The sequence below is a fragment of the Larimichthys crocea genome, chromosome III, assembly GCF_000972845.2.
Source record: "Larimichthys crocea isolate SSNF chromosome III, L_crocea_2.0, whole genome shotgun sequence".
In the NCBI taxonomy this organism is placed as follows: domain Eukaryota; kingdom Metazoa; phylum Chordata; class Actinopteri; family Sciaenidae; genus Larimichthys; species Larimichthys crocea.
The window spans coordinates 30,604,947-30,627,083 of record NC_040013.1 but is presented as its reverse complement, the minus strand read 5'-3'; the positions used below and the strand labels follow the sequence as shown (position 1 = coordinate 30,627,083).

Sequence of the window (22,137 nt, the reverse complement as noted above, 5' to 3'; positions counted from 1 at the left end):
TGTGTGGCGTCAGGAGTACATGCAAAATATATTATTTCAGACAATCATGTTTTCACAATTAAAAAAAAAATATATCATGTAATAATATCATCAACTCATTCATTTTATCTGCAGTGTTCTTCCAAGTCAAAGCCTCCCTGAGCTCATTATTTTATAGTCTAGTCTGATGGAATAATCATGCTTAAATAATACAGGTGCACATTTACTGCATTGCATTTACTAGTGAACCAACATGTGGATGTGTGTCATTTTCTGATATTTTGAGCACTATATATATTATTACACACGAGGATCGAACCTGTGAACATTTGTTATCAAAACTCACCTGAACTGCTATTTTATTTTCAGCAGGGATGACGTCAAAGACACTTTAGCTGCGACGTAATGTGAGCGTAGAGACAGGACGCTGCCTCTTTAATTACGCACGTAGCCGACGTAATTCGTGCGTCACCACGCAGCTGAGCAAAACAACCCGCGGACACGGTGGAGTCGCGGGGTGGTGTATCTTTCGTTTTGTCGCCTAAATGATTCACATGGTTCATTTTTCTCTTGTAGTGTTTCACTTTTTATTCTCTCCAGCGGCTGAAAAAGTTCCACGAACATAACAGAACAAATAAAAACAGGTTGTTATGTTTATTTGCACGCTGCACCTGTGCAGGGTTTATGTAAGAATTAACGAGCAGCAGTCAGATCGGTTCATTATAAAGGTAGGTCGCATACATATTTCTATTTTAGAGGTGTTCACATGAGCTCAGGTATGTTGACCATTAAGTTTATTCCAACAGTTGAAAATATATTTTTCTTCTTTAATCCATTTCAGGACAGGGAGATCCACAGACAGGATGATCTACATAATAATGGGAGTCTCAGGTTGTGGAAAGTATGTGTACTCTCTGTTCATGTTACACATTTAAGTTTGTTTTCACACAGGAAAGAAAATAAATAAAAGATATTTGTTTAGATCTCTGTCCCTTTACATAAAAAGTTACAGTACAGCAAATTGCAGCACAGTGCTGGGAGAAGTGACAGTTATTTATTATCTGAAAATCCTTGAAAGTACTGAAATTATTTCTGTATTAATTGAGTAATTATTTTGCATATAAAATGTCAGAAAATACTTTAAAAAACGGGCATCCGTTTCCTAAAGCCCAAGGCTCAAATTGCGTGTTTTGTCACAGTTTAATATCCTGTGTAAACATGTTAGTATTCATTCATCAGTTTGACGTGCACACAACTGGTAGAAATGTTGGCAGAGGCCCAAGACAGATATATTGGTGTTGTTCCTGAGGATTAGAGTAAAAGATCCAGGTTCAGCACCTCGGATGTTGATGAAAGAGACACAATAGAGGAGGTCCAGACAAAGATAAAGGAATATTAAGGCTGTATCTTCTGTCTGTGGTGAACGAGATTGTCTGTGATCTCCCCAGTGCTGATATTAAACCATCAACTGAAGATCAACATGTTGGTGGTTTTGTGCATTTAACTGGAGATTCAAACTATCAGTCTGCTAAACATCCACAACAGAAAATATATTAAAATTACTGTTACAAGACAAAAAAAGAAGAAAACCCTCCTAGCAGAGAAGTTGGAATTAGGTCATGTTTAGTGTTTTGTTTGAAAAATGTTAAATTATTCCTTAATAATTAATATAGTTGCTGATAAATTGTCTAATCAATTAATCTACAGTACTAACCATTTAAACCTCAAACTACAGCGTGTCTATAAGGTGTAACAGGTGATCATCATGTTTCTTTCTAAATAATAATTATTATTGTATTAATTCTGTCTGTTATGTCTTACACAGAAGCACTCTAGGGGCCTTCTTGTCAGAAAAGGTAATCAGATTCAGTACACACAAAAGCACACCTCTATCATGTTTCTGCACACAGTATGACTCAACACTCACTTGTATCTGCTTATCAGCTGGGCTGGCCCATGCATGAAGGGGATGATTACCACCCGCAGGAGAACATTGAGAAGATGGCTCGGGGTGAACCATTGACAGACCAGGTTAGCCTGTGTGTGTCTGAATGTGTCTTGTCAACTCAAATTGAATGTCAGTCGTTAAGGCAGTGACCCAGTTTCTTTTCTGTCATAAGTAAATCATTTTCTCAGACTTGCCCTCTGTCCTAAAGTTCAGCTGAAGGATTTATTTTCTGTTTATCCAACATTTATCTTTTCCCTGTCCATACTGACTCTCAAAATAAAGGTAGACCTCCAAACAATCGACTGGCTTCCTGCCAAATTTGAATTTACACACTGGCAGGCAGAGGAACCCCTGCCAACGTTTGGCAGCAGTTTGCTCGTAGCAGTGTTTGGTGGCGGATGATAACCTCCTACTCAGAAAACCGCTTTGAACGGCGGGGAGAATTACCCTGGAACCTGTTCCGTCCAACGCTTCGGCATGTTTTAAAAATACTTCATGCTTGGCATTTTGAAAATGACGTGAAGCAGAAATGTACATTTGGGATTACTGTCAGGATGTGTCTCACATTTGAGTATTAGAGTCGGTATAACCAAACAGGACATGAGAGAATGTGATTCTTCTTATTTGAGTTCAGATACTAAAGTATGTCTCCAGTCCAGTCTGATATTACTTCTGACTGCAGTATAATCAAAGATGCGTTGGTGCTGAGGTGTCTGATTGGCTCTTTAAAACAGTGTTAAGCCAATAAAACAGAAAATTATTAGCAGCATGTCTTCTGACTTGGAAGAATCTGATCCACTATAAACACGTCTGCACAGCTTCTGCTGTCCTGTGCTGATATCTGCTGAATTTATGAAACAATCTTCATTTTGATGACGCAGTCTGGCTTCAGCACCACAGGCTCAGCTCACCCATCTGTCCTGTGATGCTCTGTGATGCACATCCCAGCCCTCTGATGACAGATAGGGAGAAGTTAGGAGTGTATGTGATTGAATTCCCCTTATCAGCTGTATTAAAATGCAAATCCAGAATCTCATCATGCTTGTGACCCCTAAATTTAGACAGTGCCTTCTCTTGTTTTCCTGGCAAGGAAACTAGAAACTAAGTAATTAGTAAGATTTATTTACATTCTTTAAAGTGATTATAATCAATATTGTTTATAATAACAGTGAAAGGGTTTGCTTCAAGTGATGAACCAACCAAATATTAACCCAATCTGCAGCTCTACCTGGCTATACAGAGCTGCAGCTTTACTGGAAACAGACACAATTCTTGTGAATATAGAGGAGCACTCAACAACAAAAGAGCCAGATATTTCCCTGAGGAGCTGGTAGAGACCAAAATAGAGCAAAAAGAGAGACTTACCTGCAACTGGACTCCAAATGAATGATACTGTTGCTCCGTAACTGTTGGATGTGTAAATAACAAGTTTGACAACACTTAAAAAGTGATGATATGCCACAAGTGACCAAAGAAAATCAGTTATTGCAGGTTTGAATCATTTTAACTTACCCTCTGGAAGGAGATTACATGGTGCTTTATTACATATCAATTAAAATATTGAATAAAAAACAACAGTTGCTGCTAAAATGCTGCACTAAATGCTAAAATAAATATACTGCAAACATTTAACCAGTTATGTTGTTTGTTTCTTCAGGACAGATTTCCATGGCTTCTCAAACTACATGAAGTCATTGAGAGGTGAGAATAAACAAACCTTTTCAATGCTTTTGAAGATGCTTTCTTAATCACAGTAATGGAGGAGATGACGGGTTTAGGGAGTGAGAGAGAGAGAGAGAGCTGTAGAGCAGAGCAGCGAGGTAAGGATATGCAGGCGTGAAATTGTTAAAAATATCAAAGATGGTTTTGAAAATTGAGATGAAAACCAGAGAGAAGAGAGAGAATGGAGAGTTTGGAGGAGTAAAGACAGATTAAGTGAGCGAGAGTGTAGAGAAGAGGTAAGGGAGATCTGAAAAGTATGCCATCTCTTTCTGAAAAATGTCTGCAGCGGCATCAAAGGCTTTATTTCCTTAACTTTTCCACTCAGTCATGCCTGTTTTTCTCTATCAGCTCATCCTCGTATCTGTTCTCTTCATCTCCTTTTTCTTGTTTAGCTGATTGTCACTTTAAGTTCCCAAGTTTGTTTCCCCACAGTTTTTAACAGTGTAAAGTTCAGTAGTTTCACAGATTCTCTCACTAACTACGTGCATTTTTGTGTGTTTTACCATCCCAGGGAAAGGTGTTCAGGCTCTGATGCTCTTGTGGTATGCTCCGCCTTGAAGCGCATATACAGAGAGATCTTGCTCTTTGGCTCCAAAGCCCTCCTTGCTTCTACTCCAGACCAAGATATCTTGCCTCCAGCTTCTCCTGGTGTCTTTTTTCTCTTCCTATATGGTGACTACGATTTCCTTCACCAGAGGATGGTGGCCCGGAGGGGGCATTACATGAAAGCAGACATGCTACGTTCCCAGTTTGATGCTTTAGAGCCTCCGCTGGATGAGGAGAACGTGTTGCTACTGGACATCAAGAGGAGCATCCCTGATATTGCCGTGGAGGTTGAGAAGCATGCCTTCGGCTACAAGTCATCACCAAGGCCTTAACCACTGCAGCAGATCAAGAGAGAGCCCATCATCAGATTGAAATCCTAATATATTCTGTGATCACCTGACTTTTCCTGTAGTGCCACCAGCAGGTCAAAGGTTTCACTTATCTGGTGAAATATCTCAAATCTATTGGATGGACAGGCATTGGATTTCCTCCATTGCCTCCATGAGGTTGACATTTGTGGTTTTGAGTGAAATGTCTCAAACTACTGGATGCATCACTGTAAAATCTGACACTCAGGGTCCATACATAGTGAACTATAACAGCTGTAGCACCATCATATGGTCAAAATTTAGATTTTTCTACTTTGGTTTATGACCACATACCTGCAAAACTAATGCCATTCCTATTATCCCTAGCTGTAGTTCATATTTAGGGCTGTCTAGCAAATGTTAGTATGCTAATACACTAAACTAAAAGGTTAACATCAGCGCTGTAGCATTGCCATTGTATTATGTTAATACATTAACATTTAGCTCAAAGACTGTAGACTTTTAATCTTGTTATGATCCATAGTTCATATCTAGTTCACACTGTGTCTTGGTGAGAAGTATTTTTCAGCTGGTTTGTGCAGTAGTTTGTAGTTTTTGGTTTGATCTGCTCATTAGCGCTTCAGTGCAGAATCTACACAATGTTGTCGTGTATCTATGGCCCTTGAAACTGATAAATAGTTAGTTGAAAACATTTCAAAACACAGTCTCTGTGCCATTCAAGTGTATGCTGCTGTATTTGATATTGCAATAGTTTGAATTGGAACCAAAAGGTGCTTTTTTGTGAATGAAGTCTGAACTGTACAAACGAGCAGGTAAATAAAGTGTGGATATTGGCTGTTTGAGAATTTATGAAGAGGATTATGACAGAAAGTTATAATTGACAAGTGCCTTGGACATATGCATAAAAGGTTGATTCATAGTTTCATCAGCACAGGAATATAAAAATAAAAATGAAGTGATGATGGGTTTTTATACCTCAACTTTTGGAACATTTAATATTTAATTAGATATTTCTTTGACATATTTAAACGTTTGCTGACATTTCAACAACGTTGGGAAATAAGGTTGCAACTCACAGTTGCACACAATAAATATTCAAGTCATTTTCTTGATTTATTGATGAACTGTTTGGTCTATAAAATATCAAAGAATAGTGAAAAATATCCCCAAGGTGACATCTCGTCTATTGTATGATTTATCAAGCTATTAAACGTTGATCTTTGACAGTTAAAATAAATGCATCAGAGTTATGAGTGTGCAGCTTTCTTCATTTCTTCAACAGTCCAAAAGCTATTCAGCTGTTTTCCCTTCAATATTACATGTTTCTCTGATCTGCTCATCAATAGGTAAAAAAACAACAACATCTTTACTTCCTGATAATCAGTATATACCGCAATTCATGTTCTTATATCATGAACACTAAGATGGCGCCACGTAGGCGGCAGCCAGTTACAGCAGCTCTGACCTCGTTTCTGTGTTTTTAGTACATTTCTTGCGTTGACATTGATCTACCGATCAGTTTTCTGTGCAAACATGGTCATGAAACTATGAAGATAAGTGATTTGCCTTTTGCACTATGTGGACTACTTTCTTCTTTGTAACAAGCTTCCCTGTGTGGAATCAATAAAATCTACCTTGATCTGTCTAATCACCTTTTATGCTCTGTCATCACCTGCCAACTGATCTTAAAGTGCAATCTTAACACTGAATGAGTGAAGCAAAGGGATTTAGATTTAATATCATCCTGCTACATGTTGCTGTGAGGCAGGTTTAGCTCCTCTAAAAAATAGGTTGTTGCCTTCCTAAAGGTCAGATTAGGTCAAGACATCATGATCCCTGTTTCCTGATCTATAAGCATCTTCAAAAGACACACACAGGTGACCGTGACACACACCTCCACTCAGCACTGTAGAGCTGTTTTTGTGGTGTGACTCATCTCCAAACCTCAACCCCGATGATTTTAGGAGCTTCTAATCCAGAAAAAAAACCCTTGGCTACTCTCATATCTCACACATCCAGATGAACGGGTCTCATACACACCACTAGAGATTAAAACCCCCTCAGTCTGGCAGCAACAGACGAACACACACTGGTTGTCAAGTGGATCATATACACACATATCTGATGTTGAAGTGTCAGTTAATCCGCTCGGCCTCTGAGAGTGAGGACACAAAAGCAGGAATGGAAAACACGGCAGCCCTCTCTCATACATACACGCACACACACACACACACTATTATGCACTCTAATAGGTGGCTAAAAACCTGCAAATATGACTTTGTGCCTGTTTGATGTTAGTTTATTAACAATCAAAAAAATTCCAGTTGGTATGTAATGTTTGATGTGTAACCCTGCTGAGCTGAACATTTCAGTCAGATTTACACTAAAAGGTCATTAATATAAGAGTAAAGAATCAAATGACCACTTCCACAGCCCAGGATAAGTTTTGTGTCGCACTCAAAAATAATATTTTGTGCCAGTATAATTCAAACTGAAAAAGCTGATATAACTGGGGAGGTTAAGTGTAACTGCCCTCTAGTGTTCATAGTTGACTAGATGTAAGTAGTACAGGGATAAAAATACCAACATGAGGAAGATCTGATTGGAATCACTAATAACTCATTCTTTCTCTCAGATTCAGTCAAGGGGCGGTGGAAATGGTCACACTTGTGATTGTAGAGTAAATTACTGTCTTTTTATCAATCAAAAATGGCAGACCAGTTTGTGTTTGGCTTATGTCTTTATTGAGATTGTCATGTGACGCTCGTGATCACTACACCAACTCTGAGTATGTGTTACGTGTTTTCTGCTACTTAAATGTGACGATTTAATTTTTGCTTTTCTCTGTTTAATATGATTACAAATTTAACATTTTCGGACTTTTAGCTGAGCAAAACAAGTATTTTAAAGTTATCACTGGGAAGCTATGAAAGACATTTTTCCTATTTTCGGACATATTATAGATAAAATGATATATAACATATCAACCAAGAAAGAAAAACTGATTAAAACGACAGATTAATCGATAATGAAATTTAGAGCAGCCATTTTTTTTAATTAACTGTATGGTGAACCCTATCACTGGTAACTGGTAACACTACAATAACCACAGAGACATGAAGGGAACATAACATGCTTTACAAAGAAGGACATTATCATAAATTTGAGATAAAATGTGCATAAATACATAAATGTGGGACAACAGAATTATGTTGCCTGACACAAAAAGTAATTAATTCATTTTTTTGATTACAAACCAGCTAGATGAGTGAAAGTATGTGGCTCAGTTAGTTGTTTTGTAGTGAAATCCAAAGGGACACAGTGCACCCACTCCTTATGGCACAATAACACCATAGCATAGTGTATTTACTGGATATAACAACAAATCTCAGGTTTTAGTCAGTGCAGTGAATGATAGTTAGGCACAAAGGGTTTTTAAAGACCAGCCTCATCAATGTAAAGTAAATTATTATCAGGACAGGCTGTGTTGGAAGTTTCAGAAGAACTACATTTTTTTCCCCCTAAGATTTGGACCCAAATCCATTTTTTCACGCCCGATATAATTTTTCTTGTGAGAGTTTCTTGAGAAGATTAACTGTGCGAATCAGACTTTTTCTGCCTGTGTGGCCTTGAGATAAACGTTGACATTCAAGCCCCTTTTGGCTTCGTGCAAAGTCATCCATCTTTTGGAGCTAAGTCTAAGTTTGGAGACAAATTGTAATTATCCGATGTGTAGACAAGACAAGAGCAGCAAAGGACTGTTGAGAATGAAGGTGTGAACCAGGACATCTGATCAGTCTCTGGGTGTTACAAGCATTCATTACTGGCCAGGTGGTAAGATGAAAAGAGGCCTGAGCTTTGTAGTGTTGCACAGACATTAATAATTCATGGCCTACCTCTGAATATGTATGTGATTGCTACAAGTCTACATATGGGTGGTGGATTTAACTACCTGTACAGACCCTTACTAACTACTGCAGACAGAGGTTAGTATTGGAAATTGAGGAATGGATATAAGTATCTTATAGTACTGCACTATAAATATGGCTTTTTTTTTTTTGTGAAGCACTTTTTATCACTATTATTACGTTTCAGCTTAGGTGAAGCTTACATATTAGTACGTGTGCATTCAGATACATATGTATATGTGCACAGATCAACATTTGTTTGTGTGTGTGTGTGTGTGTGTGTGTGTGTGTGTGTGTGTGTGTGTCAGAGGTTGAGCAGATGTTGTACAGCAGTGTTGAGGTCCCCTCCTGTGCTGATCAGGGCCTGAAGATTAGCGTGTCTGTCTCCGAAGCCCATTGAGCTCAGCTGCTCCAGTTCTTCCTGGAACTCCTCACCATGGACCTGACAGGACGTGACAGGGGAGTTATTTAAAGTCTGACTTATTATAGGAATGTGATGAAAAAAGAATGAGTATACACTTCTTGAGCCTCGAGTGTGAGTGAAAATGTGCGTACTTGCTGTATTTTCTCACTCGACTACACTGAACACATGTATGTGGGAACCACAGGTAGCAACCTGTTGTAGTCATGTGACAAACTTCAGCACTGGCCTCTCTGGGTTGAAAGGTATAAATCTCTTGAACTTCTGACCACAGCTGGATGTGCCCAGATGTGGTGTAGCACAGTGCTATAGGATATAGTACAGCCCCGCTATCACTGCTCCACAGGTTGTGGAAAAGCATGTCGCCACGACATAGCCGTCAGTGCAAGCAGGATTATTAATCTGAGTGATATACTTTCTAAATGTGGTACTGTTTGTGTAAATAAATAAAAAAGTGTGCTTTGTACAGTGAGCACTGAACATCCAATAAGAGGCCAGTATTGTAAAGACAATGTTACCTGCTGACATTTGAGATTCAGGAGCAGCTCAGGTGATTTACAGAAGCAGACAACATGTTTTTTAGGAAACAGTGCGATACCCCATAATTGCTGTTAGCCAGCGCCTGTAGCATCTGTTGTACAAACTGCTGCTGCTGCCGCTCAGTCACCGTGGCAACCCCAGGACCACTTCCTGATTGGTTGTTAGATCCCAGCTCAGGGGCAGTATTAGCATTGGCTCCGATGTTTCCAAGACCAGCTCTGCAAGACAGGCATGTGGTGGTAACTTATGAACCGTTTTAAATAAAAGTACTGCTTCGAGCCAGAAATTAAACCATCCTGTGAGCACTCCTCATGGTCAAAGTGTACTGTGTGTGTATATTTTGTGTATTTATACTCACGTGGGTATCAGTGCAGGAGCCTCTGCAGCCAGAGTCTGTAAGGCCTGCTGGATCTGTAGCAGAGCCTCCATGGCTCTGGGGTTTAACATGGCTGACAGCAGCTCTGGACCCTGCATCTACATATTTATTATTAACCATTAATAAATAAGATATTAATCATAAAAACTAAAAAATAAGGAAGTATCCACTTACAAAATTAACATCTGTATTTAGGTAAACAACGATATTTGTTAAGGAAAAAGAATCAAGTCTTGATTAATGGACTCACAAGACAAGCCCAATGCTGAGCAAATCACTGCAAGAAATGAGCGTGTGTCATAGTGAAGAGAGTAAACTAACCTGTTGCAGGAAGAGAGGGATCTGCTCTCTCATCTGCTGCTGCAGCTGAGGATTTCCTGAGAACAAAGGGTGGCTCAGCAGCATCTGAAACAGTAGGAAAATGAGAGCTGTATGGGCTGCAAGAGCTGTCTGTGGGATAACGAGGATATGTTAGGAAGAAGCAGGGTTGAGGGTGGACTGTAGACCCACACGTGAATTGCAGCCATGATTTTAAAAATATATATTTTAATGATTCAGATGCTCATCAACAGCACGTTCTAAAAAATAAGGGTGTGGTTTGAAAGAAGTAAACACTATGAATTTGTTAGTGAAAATTAGCAATCTGATTACATGTCATGTGTTCCCTTTCATGCATGTTGACGTGTTTGCATTCACCCATATGTACGTGCAGTGGTGGAATTACACTCATTCGAGTACTTGAAATATCAGTATTTTACTTAAGTATTGACACTTTATACTTCTACTCCATTTCAGAGAAAAAAGTTGTACTTTTTTTAGGGTTACCAGATTCTTAACATATTAAGACTTTACATACAAAAACATTTAATAGTTTCAGCTTCACAAATGTTTCAATTTGCAGCTTTTCCTCATTTCAAATGAGAGTAAACTGAATAATTTTGAGGTTTAGACTGATGGTTGGTCAAAACAAGACAAGATAATCAAGATAATCAGAATAATCAATAATGTAAATACTCATTAGTTGCAGCCATATATAAGATTAGCTCCACCTCAACCAGCTACAATAGTAAAATTCTACTTGAACATTAATGCATGAATAATGATATATAATGATATATACGATATTTAGTACATACTCACATTGTGCACTTTTATTACTTTAAGATATTTTCCTGATTATACTGACATACTTTTATTTAAGTAACGTTTTAATGCAGTATTTTTACAATGTGGTATTAGTTTTTTAACTTAAATAAAGGATTTTAATGCTTCCTTCACCACGCTGTATGTATCACCTGAGCAGCCAGGTCAGGGTTCTGGCTGAGGCAATTCAACAGGCTGCTGACATACGGCCCAGACAGCAGGCTCTCCATCAGTCCTGGACTGGCTGTGATCTCCTCTAGCAGCGACTGCATGCCTGAGGAAAGAGAAAGGAGGCCACAGATACAAGATGCAGAAAAGCATCCAGGAATGTATATGTACATAGTTATAAATTTAAATGGACCTGTTCTTGGTTTGTTTGGAGTGAAATGCTTTAAAATAACTTGAAATACATCAAAGGACAAACAGGGTAAATCCTTCTGTATGATTGCAGGTTTGCTACACTGTTTTGTTTTCGATTACCTCACTTTCCCATAGCACTCATGGCCATGCATGCATTTTCGTCTTAAAGTTATTAAACTGTGTGGATTTGTAATTTTCTTGCCTGCAGTAACCGTGCTCTGAGGGTTTGGATCAGCTCTGGGCGTGGCAGTCAGTCCTCTGAGAGGATCTGTAGAGTGACTAGAGAAGGGTGGAGTCTGCTTGCTTTCTTTTTCAGCTGGCTGTTGATGCTCAGATGATGTAGTCACCACTGGGGGTACCACTGTTTGGGTCTGAAAGAGAGTAGAGAAGAGACACCACAAACAGCAGATTAAAGAGATTTCTTTGACTTGACAGATCCTTGAGGAAAACATTATTTCCAAACCTGTACCTGCGATAATTTGAGCCTTTTTGTGTCAGTGTTCTGAAAGCCAGAATCAGAATCACCAGTGGTTTCAGGGTTGCCCTGCTCTGGCTGCAAATTGTCTAATGCTCTGTCACCATGATGCATCATTTCCTCTATCATGTCAGGGTTTCTGATTAGCTCCAGCACCTGGAAAGAGAAGCAAGAATCGCAAAATGCTAAACATATGGGTGACATGACACCTAACAAATCACACACACTTTTATAGCCTCACCTGCGTGATGACACCTGTGTTGTTAAGCATATCTTCCACCTCTGGGTTTGTCTGCAAGAGCTGCTGAATTTGGGGATTAGACTGAATGAGCTGTCTGGCTAGTTGAGGGCTGGAGTTGGAAAGGGTGTTCTGAACAAAAGGGCTGTTCAGGAGACGACACATCATCTCTGGGTCAGCTAGCAACTGGCTCTCCATCTGGCGCTGGAGAGCAGGGAAGAAGCCGGGACCGCTGTTTGTTAGGCCTAGATTGTCCAGACCTTCCACTGTGGAAACAAGATCAGATCAAAAGAACAGGAGTCTGTAAGCTCAGAGAGAGAGTGAGAGAGGACAGGAAAAAAGAAGAGCAGAAAGTACTGTGACTGGAAATGCAAATGTGATGCGAGAAAAAGCACAAAATAGGTTGAGGTGAAGGGAGTTCATGTGTTGTGCAGTTCTTACCCAGGCACAGGGGAGAGGTAGGAGATGGTGTGAAGTTATCAGGGTTGAGAAGGACTGTGAGGTCTGACTGGACTGTTTCTGGAGCTGGATCATTGGTGGGTGCAGGAGATGAATGCTGAGGCCTGAGAAGGATGGACTGAATCTGAATCTACTTCCAGTACTGTGATTAAAACTGTGTACATATGTGCAGCTGGTTCAAGGAAAATTGATACATGTTTTGGGAATCTGATGGTGATTAGCGTGTATCCATCATATAGTTTCATTTGCCTGTTATGTAAAGTTATTGCTGTATTTAAAAATATTTCGGTAAAAATGCAGCTTGTCTCATAGGACTTTAACTGAAATGACGACACTAACAATCACATGGCAGTGTGCTGCAGTTCTATTTTTAGCAGCGTTTCGATTTTCTGCCCTGTAGTGACAATGCAAATTTATTTCTCTGTCTGTAACTTCTATATGATTTTTTTAGATTCAGGCAAATGTGGTCCTGTCCAGGTTTACCAACATCGATAATCTTATAGAATACGATGCAATGCTGTAGCATGAACTACCAACAGTATATAAACTAGTTCAAATGAGCTCAGCTTTAAACAACTAGAGGAGTAAAATACAACATACACATTAGTAATATTATTCCATATTTTAATGACAGGGACCATTTTACTGCAGAGTGAGTACTTTTACTTTTGCTACTTTAAGTACATTTTGCTGAATATACTTACATACTTGTACTTAAAATGTTCTGAGTGTAGGAATTTTACTACATAATTAAGTATAACATCTGAATACTTCCACCACTGCATCTGACATAGTTAGTTAGTTAGACTAGTCCTTGATGTCCATTTCAAGGAAATAACAGATATCATGATAGTTTATGATCTCTCTCTCTCTCATTACTGTAATTACACTTCAGTTAGTTACAAAACATGCATGCTGTAAAATAAAACTGTTTTTTCCCATCAATATTTCACATATGCAGGATGTTACCCTTAACTTATCCAACATATACTGGGTATTTACATGTACTTACAGTATAATTCCCCCTCCCCTCTTACTTCCCAATTCCCTGTACTTCTTCTCTTGTACATATATCAATACAGATTTAATGTGTAAGAAAAAACAATCATACTTTAGTACTTTTATCTGTTTGAATACTACAAGCCAGATTTACTGTTTCTCTGGTGTTATTTATAACCCATGCTAATTCAGCTGAAACCAAAGCCACTTTTAACATCGTGCGCAATAAATCATCCAACGACACATTTCCGTGTACCTTTGGATCATGCAGATGCTGACTGAGTCATCTTGTCCTTTAAGGTGACTCAGGAGTTCTGACTCTCTGAGCACCCGGCCGGAGTGGATCAGTACCAGCTGCTCTGCTGGGACTCCCATGCGCTCTGCTAGACCTCCTTTCAGCTGCACACACACACACACACAAACATCTCTGTGATTGTTCTTTCAAACAAGTTAGGCTAAAGCGCAAATCTAGCCCATTTTTACGCACACAGCAACCAAACACAGGAGAGCTTAGACCTGTCTGACGGTGCAGCCTGCTCTGACGGTGTAGTCTTTGCTCTCCGTGAGACTTTTGACTGCAACGTGGATCCTTTCACACCTCTGACGATCACTCGGTGCTCTCGGTTCATCTTTCACCGCGCCTGACATCTCAGTCCTGTCCGGTGCCAACGATGGATGAGCGGACCTGGAGAGAAACGCGCAGTTGTCGGGCCGGAGGTGCGTGTCTGTCCCGATGACTCGGCAGAAAGTTGTTGTGGATGTTACGCCAGCTCTGACCCGACTGCGCATGGTGGAGAAATCCTACATCTTTTTTATTATCACTTTATAATGTCCTGTTCGTTACATGGATGACACTGCGAGCAGACTATTTAAATTATTTCAAGCCTTTATGTTATAACATGAGTTAAAGATATATTACACCACAAAATCAGTCATAATGATCGACATTTCTACTCTGATTTATATGACTTTTTTTTTAAAGGAATCCTTTCAGATTAATTAAACTCTTCCCAGCCTCAAATTAACATAAATCAATCAAACATTATCCAAATGTCTCCAAAGTGGCTGCAACATGGTCTAAAATCTACTAAAACTTAATCATACTGTGAAAATTGTGAGTCAGATCAGAATTTTGATGCAGTGCTGTAAAATTATCAATAGGAATAAAATTGGGACTGTTTATATTACAAAACCCAGAAGTTTCCAATCACAAAATGATGTGGGTTTGAATAGATTTGGCATTGTTTGCCCCCCTCAGCAGCAAAAGTGCCCTCTGGGATGCACACATGCCACATAAATCATGATTAAAGTGCCCTCTCTGGTGCCCTTCCTGTGGACAAAATGTGATAAAGTGCCCTCGGACTAAACCGTTTGACCATGAATGCATCACAACCTCACCCCTGTCTGTGAGCCCAAGTCTGCCACTGGTTAAGAGAGTCAGTGACACTTAAATATCTTAATTATTAGTATGTTTGTGGTGCCAGCTTTTTGTGGATGGTCACATTGTATTATAAAAATACAGGCTGGACCTGCACAGTTCTGCAGTGGACAAAGGAAGTTCACTGAAAAAAGTATTTTATTTGTTTACTTACTTAACAGTGTGAAAGAAAACAAACAAATCCAATACATCTTACATTTGTCATTTTGGCATTCAAATCCACGGACAGACCCACAACAGCACTACAGATGCAGTGGCATGCTTGTCCCTGCAGAGGGTGTGCCAGGCCTCCATCTCAACACAAACTTTGAACTTAAAACTTTCTGTCATTTTTTGTTGTTGTTGTTGTTCAGCTGTGTAATACAACCTGCTATGTCTGGAGTGTGTGTGTGTGTGTGTGTGTGATCACATGGGCATGCATTATAATGCTGACATGAGAAAAAGAAAAATCAATAAGGAAAGAGAACCCTGACAGTGATCAGTCGTGTTTTTCTTCATTTGTTCATTCGTTTATTTACTCCTAACATCTTCTCCTTTTGAAACCTTCATAGATCAGACTCTGTGCCCTTCTTCCCTTTCTTGTTACCCTGCCAATGAGAAAAATCCCACAGAGTACACAATTATCGATAAGTACAAGTATTTTATTGACCTAATTCAAATGAAAGCTCAGAACAGAAAATGAAATTCCCTGTGGCATTATGAAAAACATTTCAAATGTGTTCAAACTCTCTGAACTGAACCTCTACTCTGACTGACCTCAGCTGGTTATAGTACTTTAGTACTTCTGTGCTGGTGCTGTTACTTACACTGAACCTTTTCTCACTTCACCTGACTGACTGGCTGCTTTTTCTGTGGTCTACGGACAGGGAAAGAAGGAACACGAACTTTCTGAACTCAACTCTGAACCTTAGCTCTGAATAACACAAACACGTGAATGCTGACTTGCTCATTATGGTTACATCACGACAGACACATGCACTTTATATTTGCTCACCTGATGTTTAGGTTGTTCTGTCTGCAGACCTTTGACTTTAGACCTTTCTTGTTCAAGGGCACCGTGTAGTAATGTTACCTACAATCGAGAAATACACACATAAAAGTACAAATATCTCACACAGTTATGTTCCTCTTCATAATCTTTCTCACTATAACTCACCTGTGATGACAGTTCTTCTTTTATATGTAGTAGCTCTTCTACCTGTAGAAGGATTTCTGCTTTATCTTTCACTGAAGGAGAGACGTTAGAGACATTATCAGACAGATCAGAAAAGCCAAAAGGAAGCAGGGGTATCTAATGTTATTTCAGCAATGTTCAACTCACTTTCTCCCTGCTGGAGCATCTTAAGGAGCTGGGAATTTCTTGCTTTCACCTCTTTATACTTCCCCTGTAGTTGAGAGGTAAGAAGAAAAACTTTTTGTTGTTGTTGTTTTTTTTTCTGAAGAAGAATTGATGGCATTTGTCACAACAGAGAGATGAGGAGAAGCGGATCATGCAACAGTGTGGCTTAAGAAGTTGTAACCAAAGGAAATTCAACAATTTCAGAAATGGAACTAGAAACTTTTAAGCCTTATTTCACATTGAAAACAGCGGTGACACAACAGATTTAATAGTAAATCGACTGCCCTGATCCTATGACAACAACAGATTGAAGTTTTAAAACATGACATTATAATTTTCCAGTGCATAGGATGATTGGGTAACTGCTTATGACTGCTGACCTCCCACTGTGTGATGGTCTTCTTTAGCTTATCGATTTCCTGGTCTTTCTTCTCCAGCTCGTACTTCAGCTGCTCTGCTCGAGGGTCCTAACGAGAAGGATGGAGAGAAAAGAAGAGAAGAAGAAGAAAAAAGAAAAGTCAGGACAAATTCATATTTTTGCACTGTTTTAGTTAAGGAAACACAAACTGCACTTGGGTAACTTGGGCATTTCTTCCATCACTGGAAAATGCAGAGACAAGACTTTACAAAAAGATACATGCTAACTGCTGTGTAGGAAAAACATCAAATAAAACTAAACAATACGTCATGTTCGTGTTTCTAACCATTTACTCACTGGTTCGTGTTCTGTGGAGGTGTTGACTTCCTGTCCCTGGCTGTTTGTGTACTGCTCACGTCTCTTCTCTTGTTGGATAATCCGACTGACGTCATCTTCGAGTTTATTAAAAAAACGCTCCTCCTGCCCGACCCCTAATGCTAGGTTAGCCGCTCTGGCGTCCTGGATGGGAATGAGGTCGGCATTACAACGGGCAAATTCAACAACATACAACCTGTGAATATTATTTACAGGTAATTAAAATATTTGTTTTATATCACATACAACTATATCAATACAGTACAGATTTGTGGTTAAGAAAGATAAAAGATGCTCAGCGACTTTCTCACCTCTTTGTCTTGCTTCCGACTCGAATGTTCTGCAAAGACACAAAGTACATTCTCATAAATATTATCCTGGCAGCGTGCAGAGCTACGGACTGCCGCACACATCAATAAGTTTCACTCACCTGCACTGCCTTCAGCCTGGAAGTCTTGCAGTGAGACGGTCTTTTTCTCTTTCGCCTGCTGATTTTTCTTTTTGTCTTTCTTCCCTCCGCCCTCTTTTACCCCTCGCGACTTTGGCGAGGACGTGTTTGTGTTGTTGTGCTGAGTGAAAGCAGATCATCTGACTTATAATCACGGTTCTTAACTTATAATTAGCATTTACAAAAATAAGAAACAAACTGAATTTGACTTATTTCCCTCCAATCTAGTACTTAATGTAAAGAATACAATGATGTTTGAATTATAAGTAACTATTATTGCTGGTGGTTTTAACTGCTTTGGCTCTACTCCAGCTTACTGGAGTTTAAATCAAAATGTGACTTTGAGGTTAAAATGTTGACTTTCTGTGACGATAGTGAGACAACTTCTTCAGCTTCTTCCATGGAAACAACTGAGGCTGCTTCAAGATTAACATCATCGGCCAAATATTTACTTCCTGAATCCTGTTGCCTTCAGGGGAAATAGCAAGAATAACTGGTAGTCTGAATCAGACGGAAACAACATGAGAGAAAACTGTGAAGATCAACTTCTTTTATATCGAAATACATATCTTTAAATCCTGTGGGCCAGCGACATTTCTCTCACAAAATCAAAAAACAAACAAACAAACTTTTAAAGACACTTAAGAAGAAACCGTATTAAATTGTAAAAATCAATAACATGTACCTGTTTGTGTTGTTCGTACTCCAGTTTACTCAGAATCAAGGCCTTTTCCAGGTCAGCCTCGTATAGTTCAGTAGTTATCTACAGAGGGAGGAGGAAAGCAGATGAGACACGTAGTTGCTACAGTCTGTAAGGTCAGACATGAACTGATGGAAATGCAGTTATCTCAGGGAAAGACAAAATACTATTATTACAGAGAGCCCTCTACTGCTGACCTCTGACCAGTTATACTGAAACAGCTGGAAGTAACGTGACTTCCTGTCAACCATCAGGAGAACGTTATCAACAATACGGCTCAACAGATTTGTTGTGTTGTTGTTTTCTCTTACCTGCTCATCCCTCTGCTTCCATTGCTGCCAGCCCTCTGAAGGTAAACTGTGGTCCCCTGATGCAGGAGTGAGAAGTTCATTGGCTATGCCTGACAGGGTCATGCAGGGAGGTGGGGCACACGACTTCTGAGGGATCTTCTTGAAGGCCAGATTACGTAACTTAACAGACAGAAAGATAAGCGATTAATCCGGACACTTGATAAGACCATTAGTGCTACAATTATGACTGGCTACCATTGTCTGTTGTTTGCCGTAGAAGCAGCCATGAGTCTTTTTATTATTATTATTAGAGATCCAGTCAGACCTCTCCGGTCATCAAGTGCTGTTCGATAAATGTACCCAGATCTACATTTGTTACTCCGGTGCTGTTCTTTGGAACAAAGCGCCTGATGACCTGAGATCTGTGGCTTCTGTCTCTGGGTTTATTGGGTGGGTCAATTTGTCTTTGAACACGCAAAACACACGCTTACACAACTTACAATTTTCCATTGTGGACTAATCTGACCATATTTACTCAATTAATAGATGATACTTGATGATAATTCCTAGATTCCAAGGTCATCTCTTCAAACAGATGTCTAGTTTAGATGTGTAGATAGCTGTTTTGTCAGACGAAGAGTCCAAAGATGCTCAGTTTAAAATGGTGCAGTGGTGGTTTCCTTGCTTCTTGGAGTTGGCATGTTCTCCTCGTGTCTCTGCGGCTTCGTCTGCAATGATCACCGTCCTTTGTGCATGTCCTATTAAGACATGCACTTAATGGGATGTGAACATGAGTGTGAACGGTTGTTTGTCTCTATGTTCCCTGCGATACGCTGGCAGCTTGTCCGGGGTTGGTTTCAGATGGATGGATGATTATCTGACCACAACAACAGGCAGTTTCTTTCTTTCTTTGCCGTGTTTAATATCATAGACTGAATATTTATAGGCGAGGCTTTAGCCAAGTATTTTAAGACAACAACGACACCATCTGTTGTTGTTGTAGTGTACCCAGGGGCGCCGTATAGGGGGGGAAAGTTAGGACAGTTCCAAGGGCCCACGACTATAGGGGGGGAAAGTTAGGACAGTTCCAAGGGCCCACGACTGACAGGGCCCCCAAAAAAATAGGTAAACACCGATATAAAATTATTAACAGATGGGGGTACAGATGGACTCAGGGGGTACAGATGGACTCGCTGACTGTGGTGTTGGAAAGGAGGATGCTGTCTAAGGCGCAGGATATCTTGGACAATGACTCCCACCCACTCCATGAGCTGCTGGACAGACTCAGGAGCACCTTCAGTCAGAGACTGCTGGTACCAAGATGCTCCACAGAGCATCATAAGAAGTCTTTCTTACCTGTGAGCATCAGCCTGTACAACTCCTCACTAAACTCCCACTAAACTCTTTATAAGGCTTGATTTACATATTGCACAGTTCACTGTTACTTGGTTTTTAATATACTGTCACTGACTGAGTTATTTATCTCAAAACTAAATTATTCATATCTCACTGTTACTTGTTCTTTATTTATTTTTTTACTGTTACTGGCTCTATTTAACTGTTATTTATACATGTGTATATAGTGTGTATATATTGTTTAAAATAGGACATTGTATAGGGTATATTGTTAAAGTTTTGTTTCTTACTATTGTTTTTCTTGCTATCACTTACCGTTTGGGAGCTGCGGTAACAAAAACAATTTCCCTACATCATCAGTGAGTATATATATTTCAAATATAATAATGAAATTAATTATCTCTTTGTTTTTACGTGTTTTGGGCAGTAAAAGTTAAATAAAAAAAGGCCTTCAGCACTTTTTTACGGTGGCTTTTAATCTCTCATCAAACAGTGAACTGCACTGCATACTGTATGCAGACATGCACGCATGTACAAATCACCAGCAGTAAATATTGTGCTAGTACTAGTATTGAACAGCTGCAAGCCTTTGATTACAGTTATGTGAAGCTTTTGATGTAATTGTACAACATGTTTGTGTTGATTTGTCCTGTACACGTGACATCTATTGCACGTCTGTCCGTCCTGGGAGTGGGATCCCTCCTCTGTGGCTCTTCCTGAGGTTTCTTCCACCTTTGTTTCCCGTTAAAAGTTTTTCCTCACTCGAACCGAGGGTCTAAGGACAGAGGGTGTCACTCCCTGTACAGATTGTAAAGCCATCAGAGGCAAATGTACTTTGTGACTCTGGGCTATACAAATAAAATCTGATTTGATTTGATTAGATTAGATTAGAGATGTGGTGACAACAGCCCTGAGTGCACCTGTCACTTTCGCTTCAGGTGAAGTGAAACAACAGAAAGCAGGAAGCCATGCACGCAGCTTGATAACACAGACATGAATCATGTCGCTCACCTCGTTTGCCTCAGTCTGCTGCTGCTCCTTCTTCTTCTTCTTCTTGTCTTTCTTCTTGTCTCCGCACTGACCCCCTTTGCCCCCGGCTCCTCCTGCCTTCCCCTGTCGGGGCTTCCCGGTGGAGTCCCGTCCGCCTTTGGTGCTCGTCTTCCCCGCATCGGAGGCGTCGGACTCCGAGTCCGAGTCTATCTGGAGCAGGGCGAAGCGGGAGGCGGTGGTGGGGACGGTGATCATTGCAGACGATGCCATAGCGAAAGAAAGAAACTACCTGATGACAAAAAGAAAAGCAGGATAACTTGAAGCCGGTGTCCTTAAAACAACAAGTTAGCTTCTCGCCTGCAGCCTCTTTTCAAACAAAAACATCAGCATCAAACATTCACACCGAGCCAGCCACCTGTATTTCAAACAGCAGCTTGTATTATCAGCGTGTTTGTGAGGAGAAATGTTGATGCTGACAGGCGCAGCTAGCATTACAGAGCAGCAAGTTGTTAGCACGACGCTTAGCCGGGTTTGTTAGCTCCTAAAACAAGTGAAAAAGTGTCGATGCATGCCAGTCACGGACACATTCACGGACTCACGTTGATCCTCTCTTCTTAAATCACTCGCTGACTTGTTTCCAAGAGGTAGTGTTCACGAGAAAACTTGCTAAAGACTACTTTCACCTGTTCGTGAAGGTACGGTCGGTTACCGTCGGTGTGCTACCAGCGATTGCCTGACTACGGCAGCCCGCTGCGGTCACAAAGGGATAAAAATCTGAGTTTTCTTTTTCCATCTTCAGTGAGTTATTTTTAAAACAAAACACCGATTATGCTCTAATAATTTAGTTTGCTCAGATTTAATGGTTATGGATATCCCTGAAGGAGACCAATGCAGTGCAGTTGAATGCCCTAGATAAGGGAGTAAGTGCCCCTTAAGTTAATAATAATAACATTAGTTAATCAACATTAGTTACAACTATATATTTAATTTATTACATATTCTTGAATAAAGTCATGTTTAATCTAACCAACACAAATAAACTGACAGATGAAGGCTAAATTATATTTCTACACGGTTGCCCATAAAGTTAGAATACAATATTTTTGTTTAACTCTCCTCATCAAAATGACTGTGACAATGTGATTTATTCTTGATAGGTGAAGTATATTTTGTTTTCAAAACCTCAATCAATCAATCTCTTCCAAACATATCACAGTGAAAATGTAACACACGATTAACCTGATGTGTGTAAATAGGAATAAAAAGAGAAATGTGCCTGAAAACAAAATTATTCCAACTTTATGGGGAACAGTGTAATTTAGTCACCATTAAATGTCACAGTATAATCTATTGTTTAAATATGTATTAATATGACTTCTCGCCCAAAGTCAGCTGGGATA

The 22,137-nt window shown here is 39.8% G+C and overlaps 3 protein-coding genes across 6 annotated transcripts; 1 reads left to right on the top strand and 2 right to left on the bottom strand.

The window, feature by feature from the left end:
- The first annotated feature begins 380 nt into the window (after positions 1-380).
- LOC104933113 (IDNK gluconokinase) lies at positions 381-5,774 on the top strand. Of its 2 annotated transcripts, none has more exons than XM_010748486.3 (6): positions 381-707; positions 827-880; positions 1,805-1,835; positions 1,924-2,010; positions 3,585-3,628; positions 4,161-5,774. In XM_010748486.3, exons 2-6 carry the CDS (start codon positions 843-845, stop codon positions 4,525-4,527), a joined length of 567 nt encoding a protein of 188 aa, XP_010746788.2. In that variant the 5' UTR covers positions 381-707; positions 827-842; the 3' UTR covers positions 4,528-5,774. The 2 variants fall into 2 exon arrangements, with proteins under 2 accessions (XP_010746788.2, XP_019115462.1); XM_019259917.2 differs by having other exon boundaries at positions 383-707; positions 821-880.
- A 1,471-nt stretch (positions 5,775-7,245) lies between these two features.
- Positions 7,246-14,410, bottom strand: LOC104933122 (ubiquilin-1). The gene is made up of 11 exons (XM_019259915.2): positions 13,960-14,410; positions 13,700-13,842; positions 12,427-12,548; positions 11,989-12,251; positions 11,742-11,903; positions 11,475-11,643; positions 11,065-11,186; positions 10,091-10,174; positions 9,752-9,867; positions 9,452-9,611; positions 7,246-8,874 (listed from the first exon to the last, which is right to left on the bottom strand). Exons 1-11 carry the CDS (start codon positions 14,230-14,232, stop codon positions 8,737-8,739), a joined length of 1,752 nt encoding a protein of 583 aa, XP_019115460.2. The 5' UTR covers positions 14,233-14,410; the 3' UTR covers positions 7,246-8,736.
- Positions 14,411-15,217: 807 nt separating this feature from the next.
- Positions 15,218-21,509, bottom strand: gkap1 (G kinase anchoring protein 1). 3 transcript variants are annotated; one of them, XM_027277884.1, is made up of 13 exons: positions 21,337-21,509; positions 20,759-21,026; positions 18,413-18,571; positions 18,087-18,164; positions 17,384-17,522; positions 17,265-17,293; positions 16,936-17,097; positions 16,601-16,687; positions 16,203-16,266; positions 16,038-16,108; positions 15,876-15,953; positions 15,688-15,737; positions 15,218-15,468 (listed from the first exon to the last, which is right to left on the bottom strand). In XM_027277884.1, the coding sequence occupies exons 2-13, from the start codon at positions 21,005-21,007 to the stop codon at positions 15,402-15,404; spliced, it is 1,233 nt and encodes a 410-aa protein (XP_027133685.1). In that variant the 5' UTR covers positions 21,008-21,026; positions 21,337-21,509; the 3' UTR covers positions 15,218-15,401. The 3 variants fall into 3 exon arrangements, with proteins under 3 accessions (XP_027133685.1, XP_027133686.1, XP_019115461.2); XM_027277885.1 differs by lacking the exon at positions 21,337-21,509 and adding an exon at positions 21,153-21,289; XM_019259916.2 differs by lacking the exon at positions 15,688-15,737 and having other exon boundaries at positions 21,337-21,508.
- Positions 21,510-22,137: the final 628 nt, after the last annotated feature.

What these genes read in the sequence shown, in the direction of transcription:
- LOC104933113 (XM_010748486.3), top strand. Translation starts at nt 843, where the DNA reads ATGATCTACATAATAATGGGAGTCTCAGGTTGTGGAAA. An exon ending in GTGAACCATTGACAGACCAG is followed by an intron (nt 2,011 to 3,584) that starts GTTAGCCTGTGT and finishes TTGTTTCTTCAG; the next exon opens with GACAGATTTCCATGGCTTCT. An exon ending in CTACATGAAGTCATTGAGAG is followed by an intron (nt 3,629 to 4,160) that starts GTGAGAATAAAC and finishes TTACCATCCCAG; the next exon opens with GGAAAGGTGTTCAGGCTCTG.
- LOC104933122 (XM_019259915.2), bottom strand. Translation starts at nt 14,232, where the DNA reads ATGCGCAGTCGGGTCAGAGCTGGCGTAACATCCACAACAACTTTCTGC. An exon ending in AGCATCTGCATGATCCAAAG is followed by an intron (nt 12,549 to 13,699) that starts GTACACGGAAAT and finishes CATCCTTCTCAG; the next exon opens with GCCTCAGCATTCATCTCCTG. An exon ending in ACACAGGTGTCATCACGCAG is followed by an intron (nt 11,904 to 11,988) that starts GTGAGGCTATAA and finishes TTCTCTTTCCAG; the next exon opens with GTGCTGGAGCTAATCAGAAA.
- gkap1 (XM_027277884.1), bottom strand. Translation starts at nt 21,007, where the DNA reads ATGGCATCGTCTGCAATGATCACCGTCCCCACCACCGCCTCCCGCTTC. An exon ending in CAGAACAACCTAAACATCAG is followed by an intron (nt 15,738 to 15,875) that starts GTGAGCAAATAT and finishes CCCTGTCCGTAG; the next exon opens with ACCACAGAAAAAGCAGCCAG. An exon ending in GAAGTGAGAAAAGGTTCAGT is followed by an intron (nt 15,469 to 15,687) that starts GTAAGTAACAGC and finishes TCTCATTGGCAG; the next exon opens with GGTAACAAGAAAGGGAAGAA.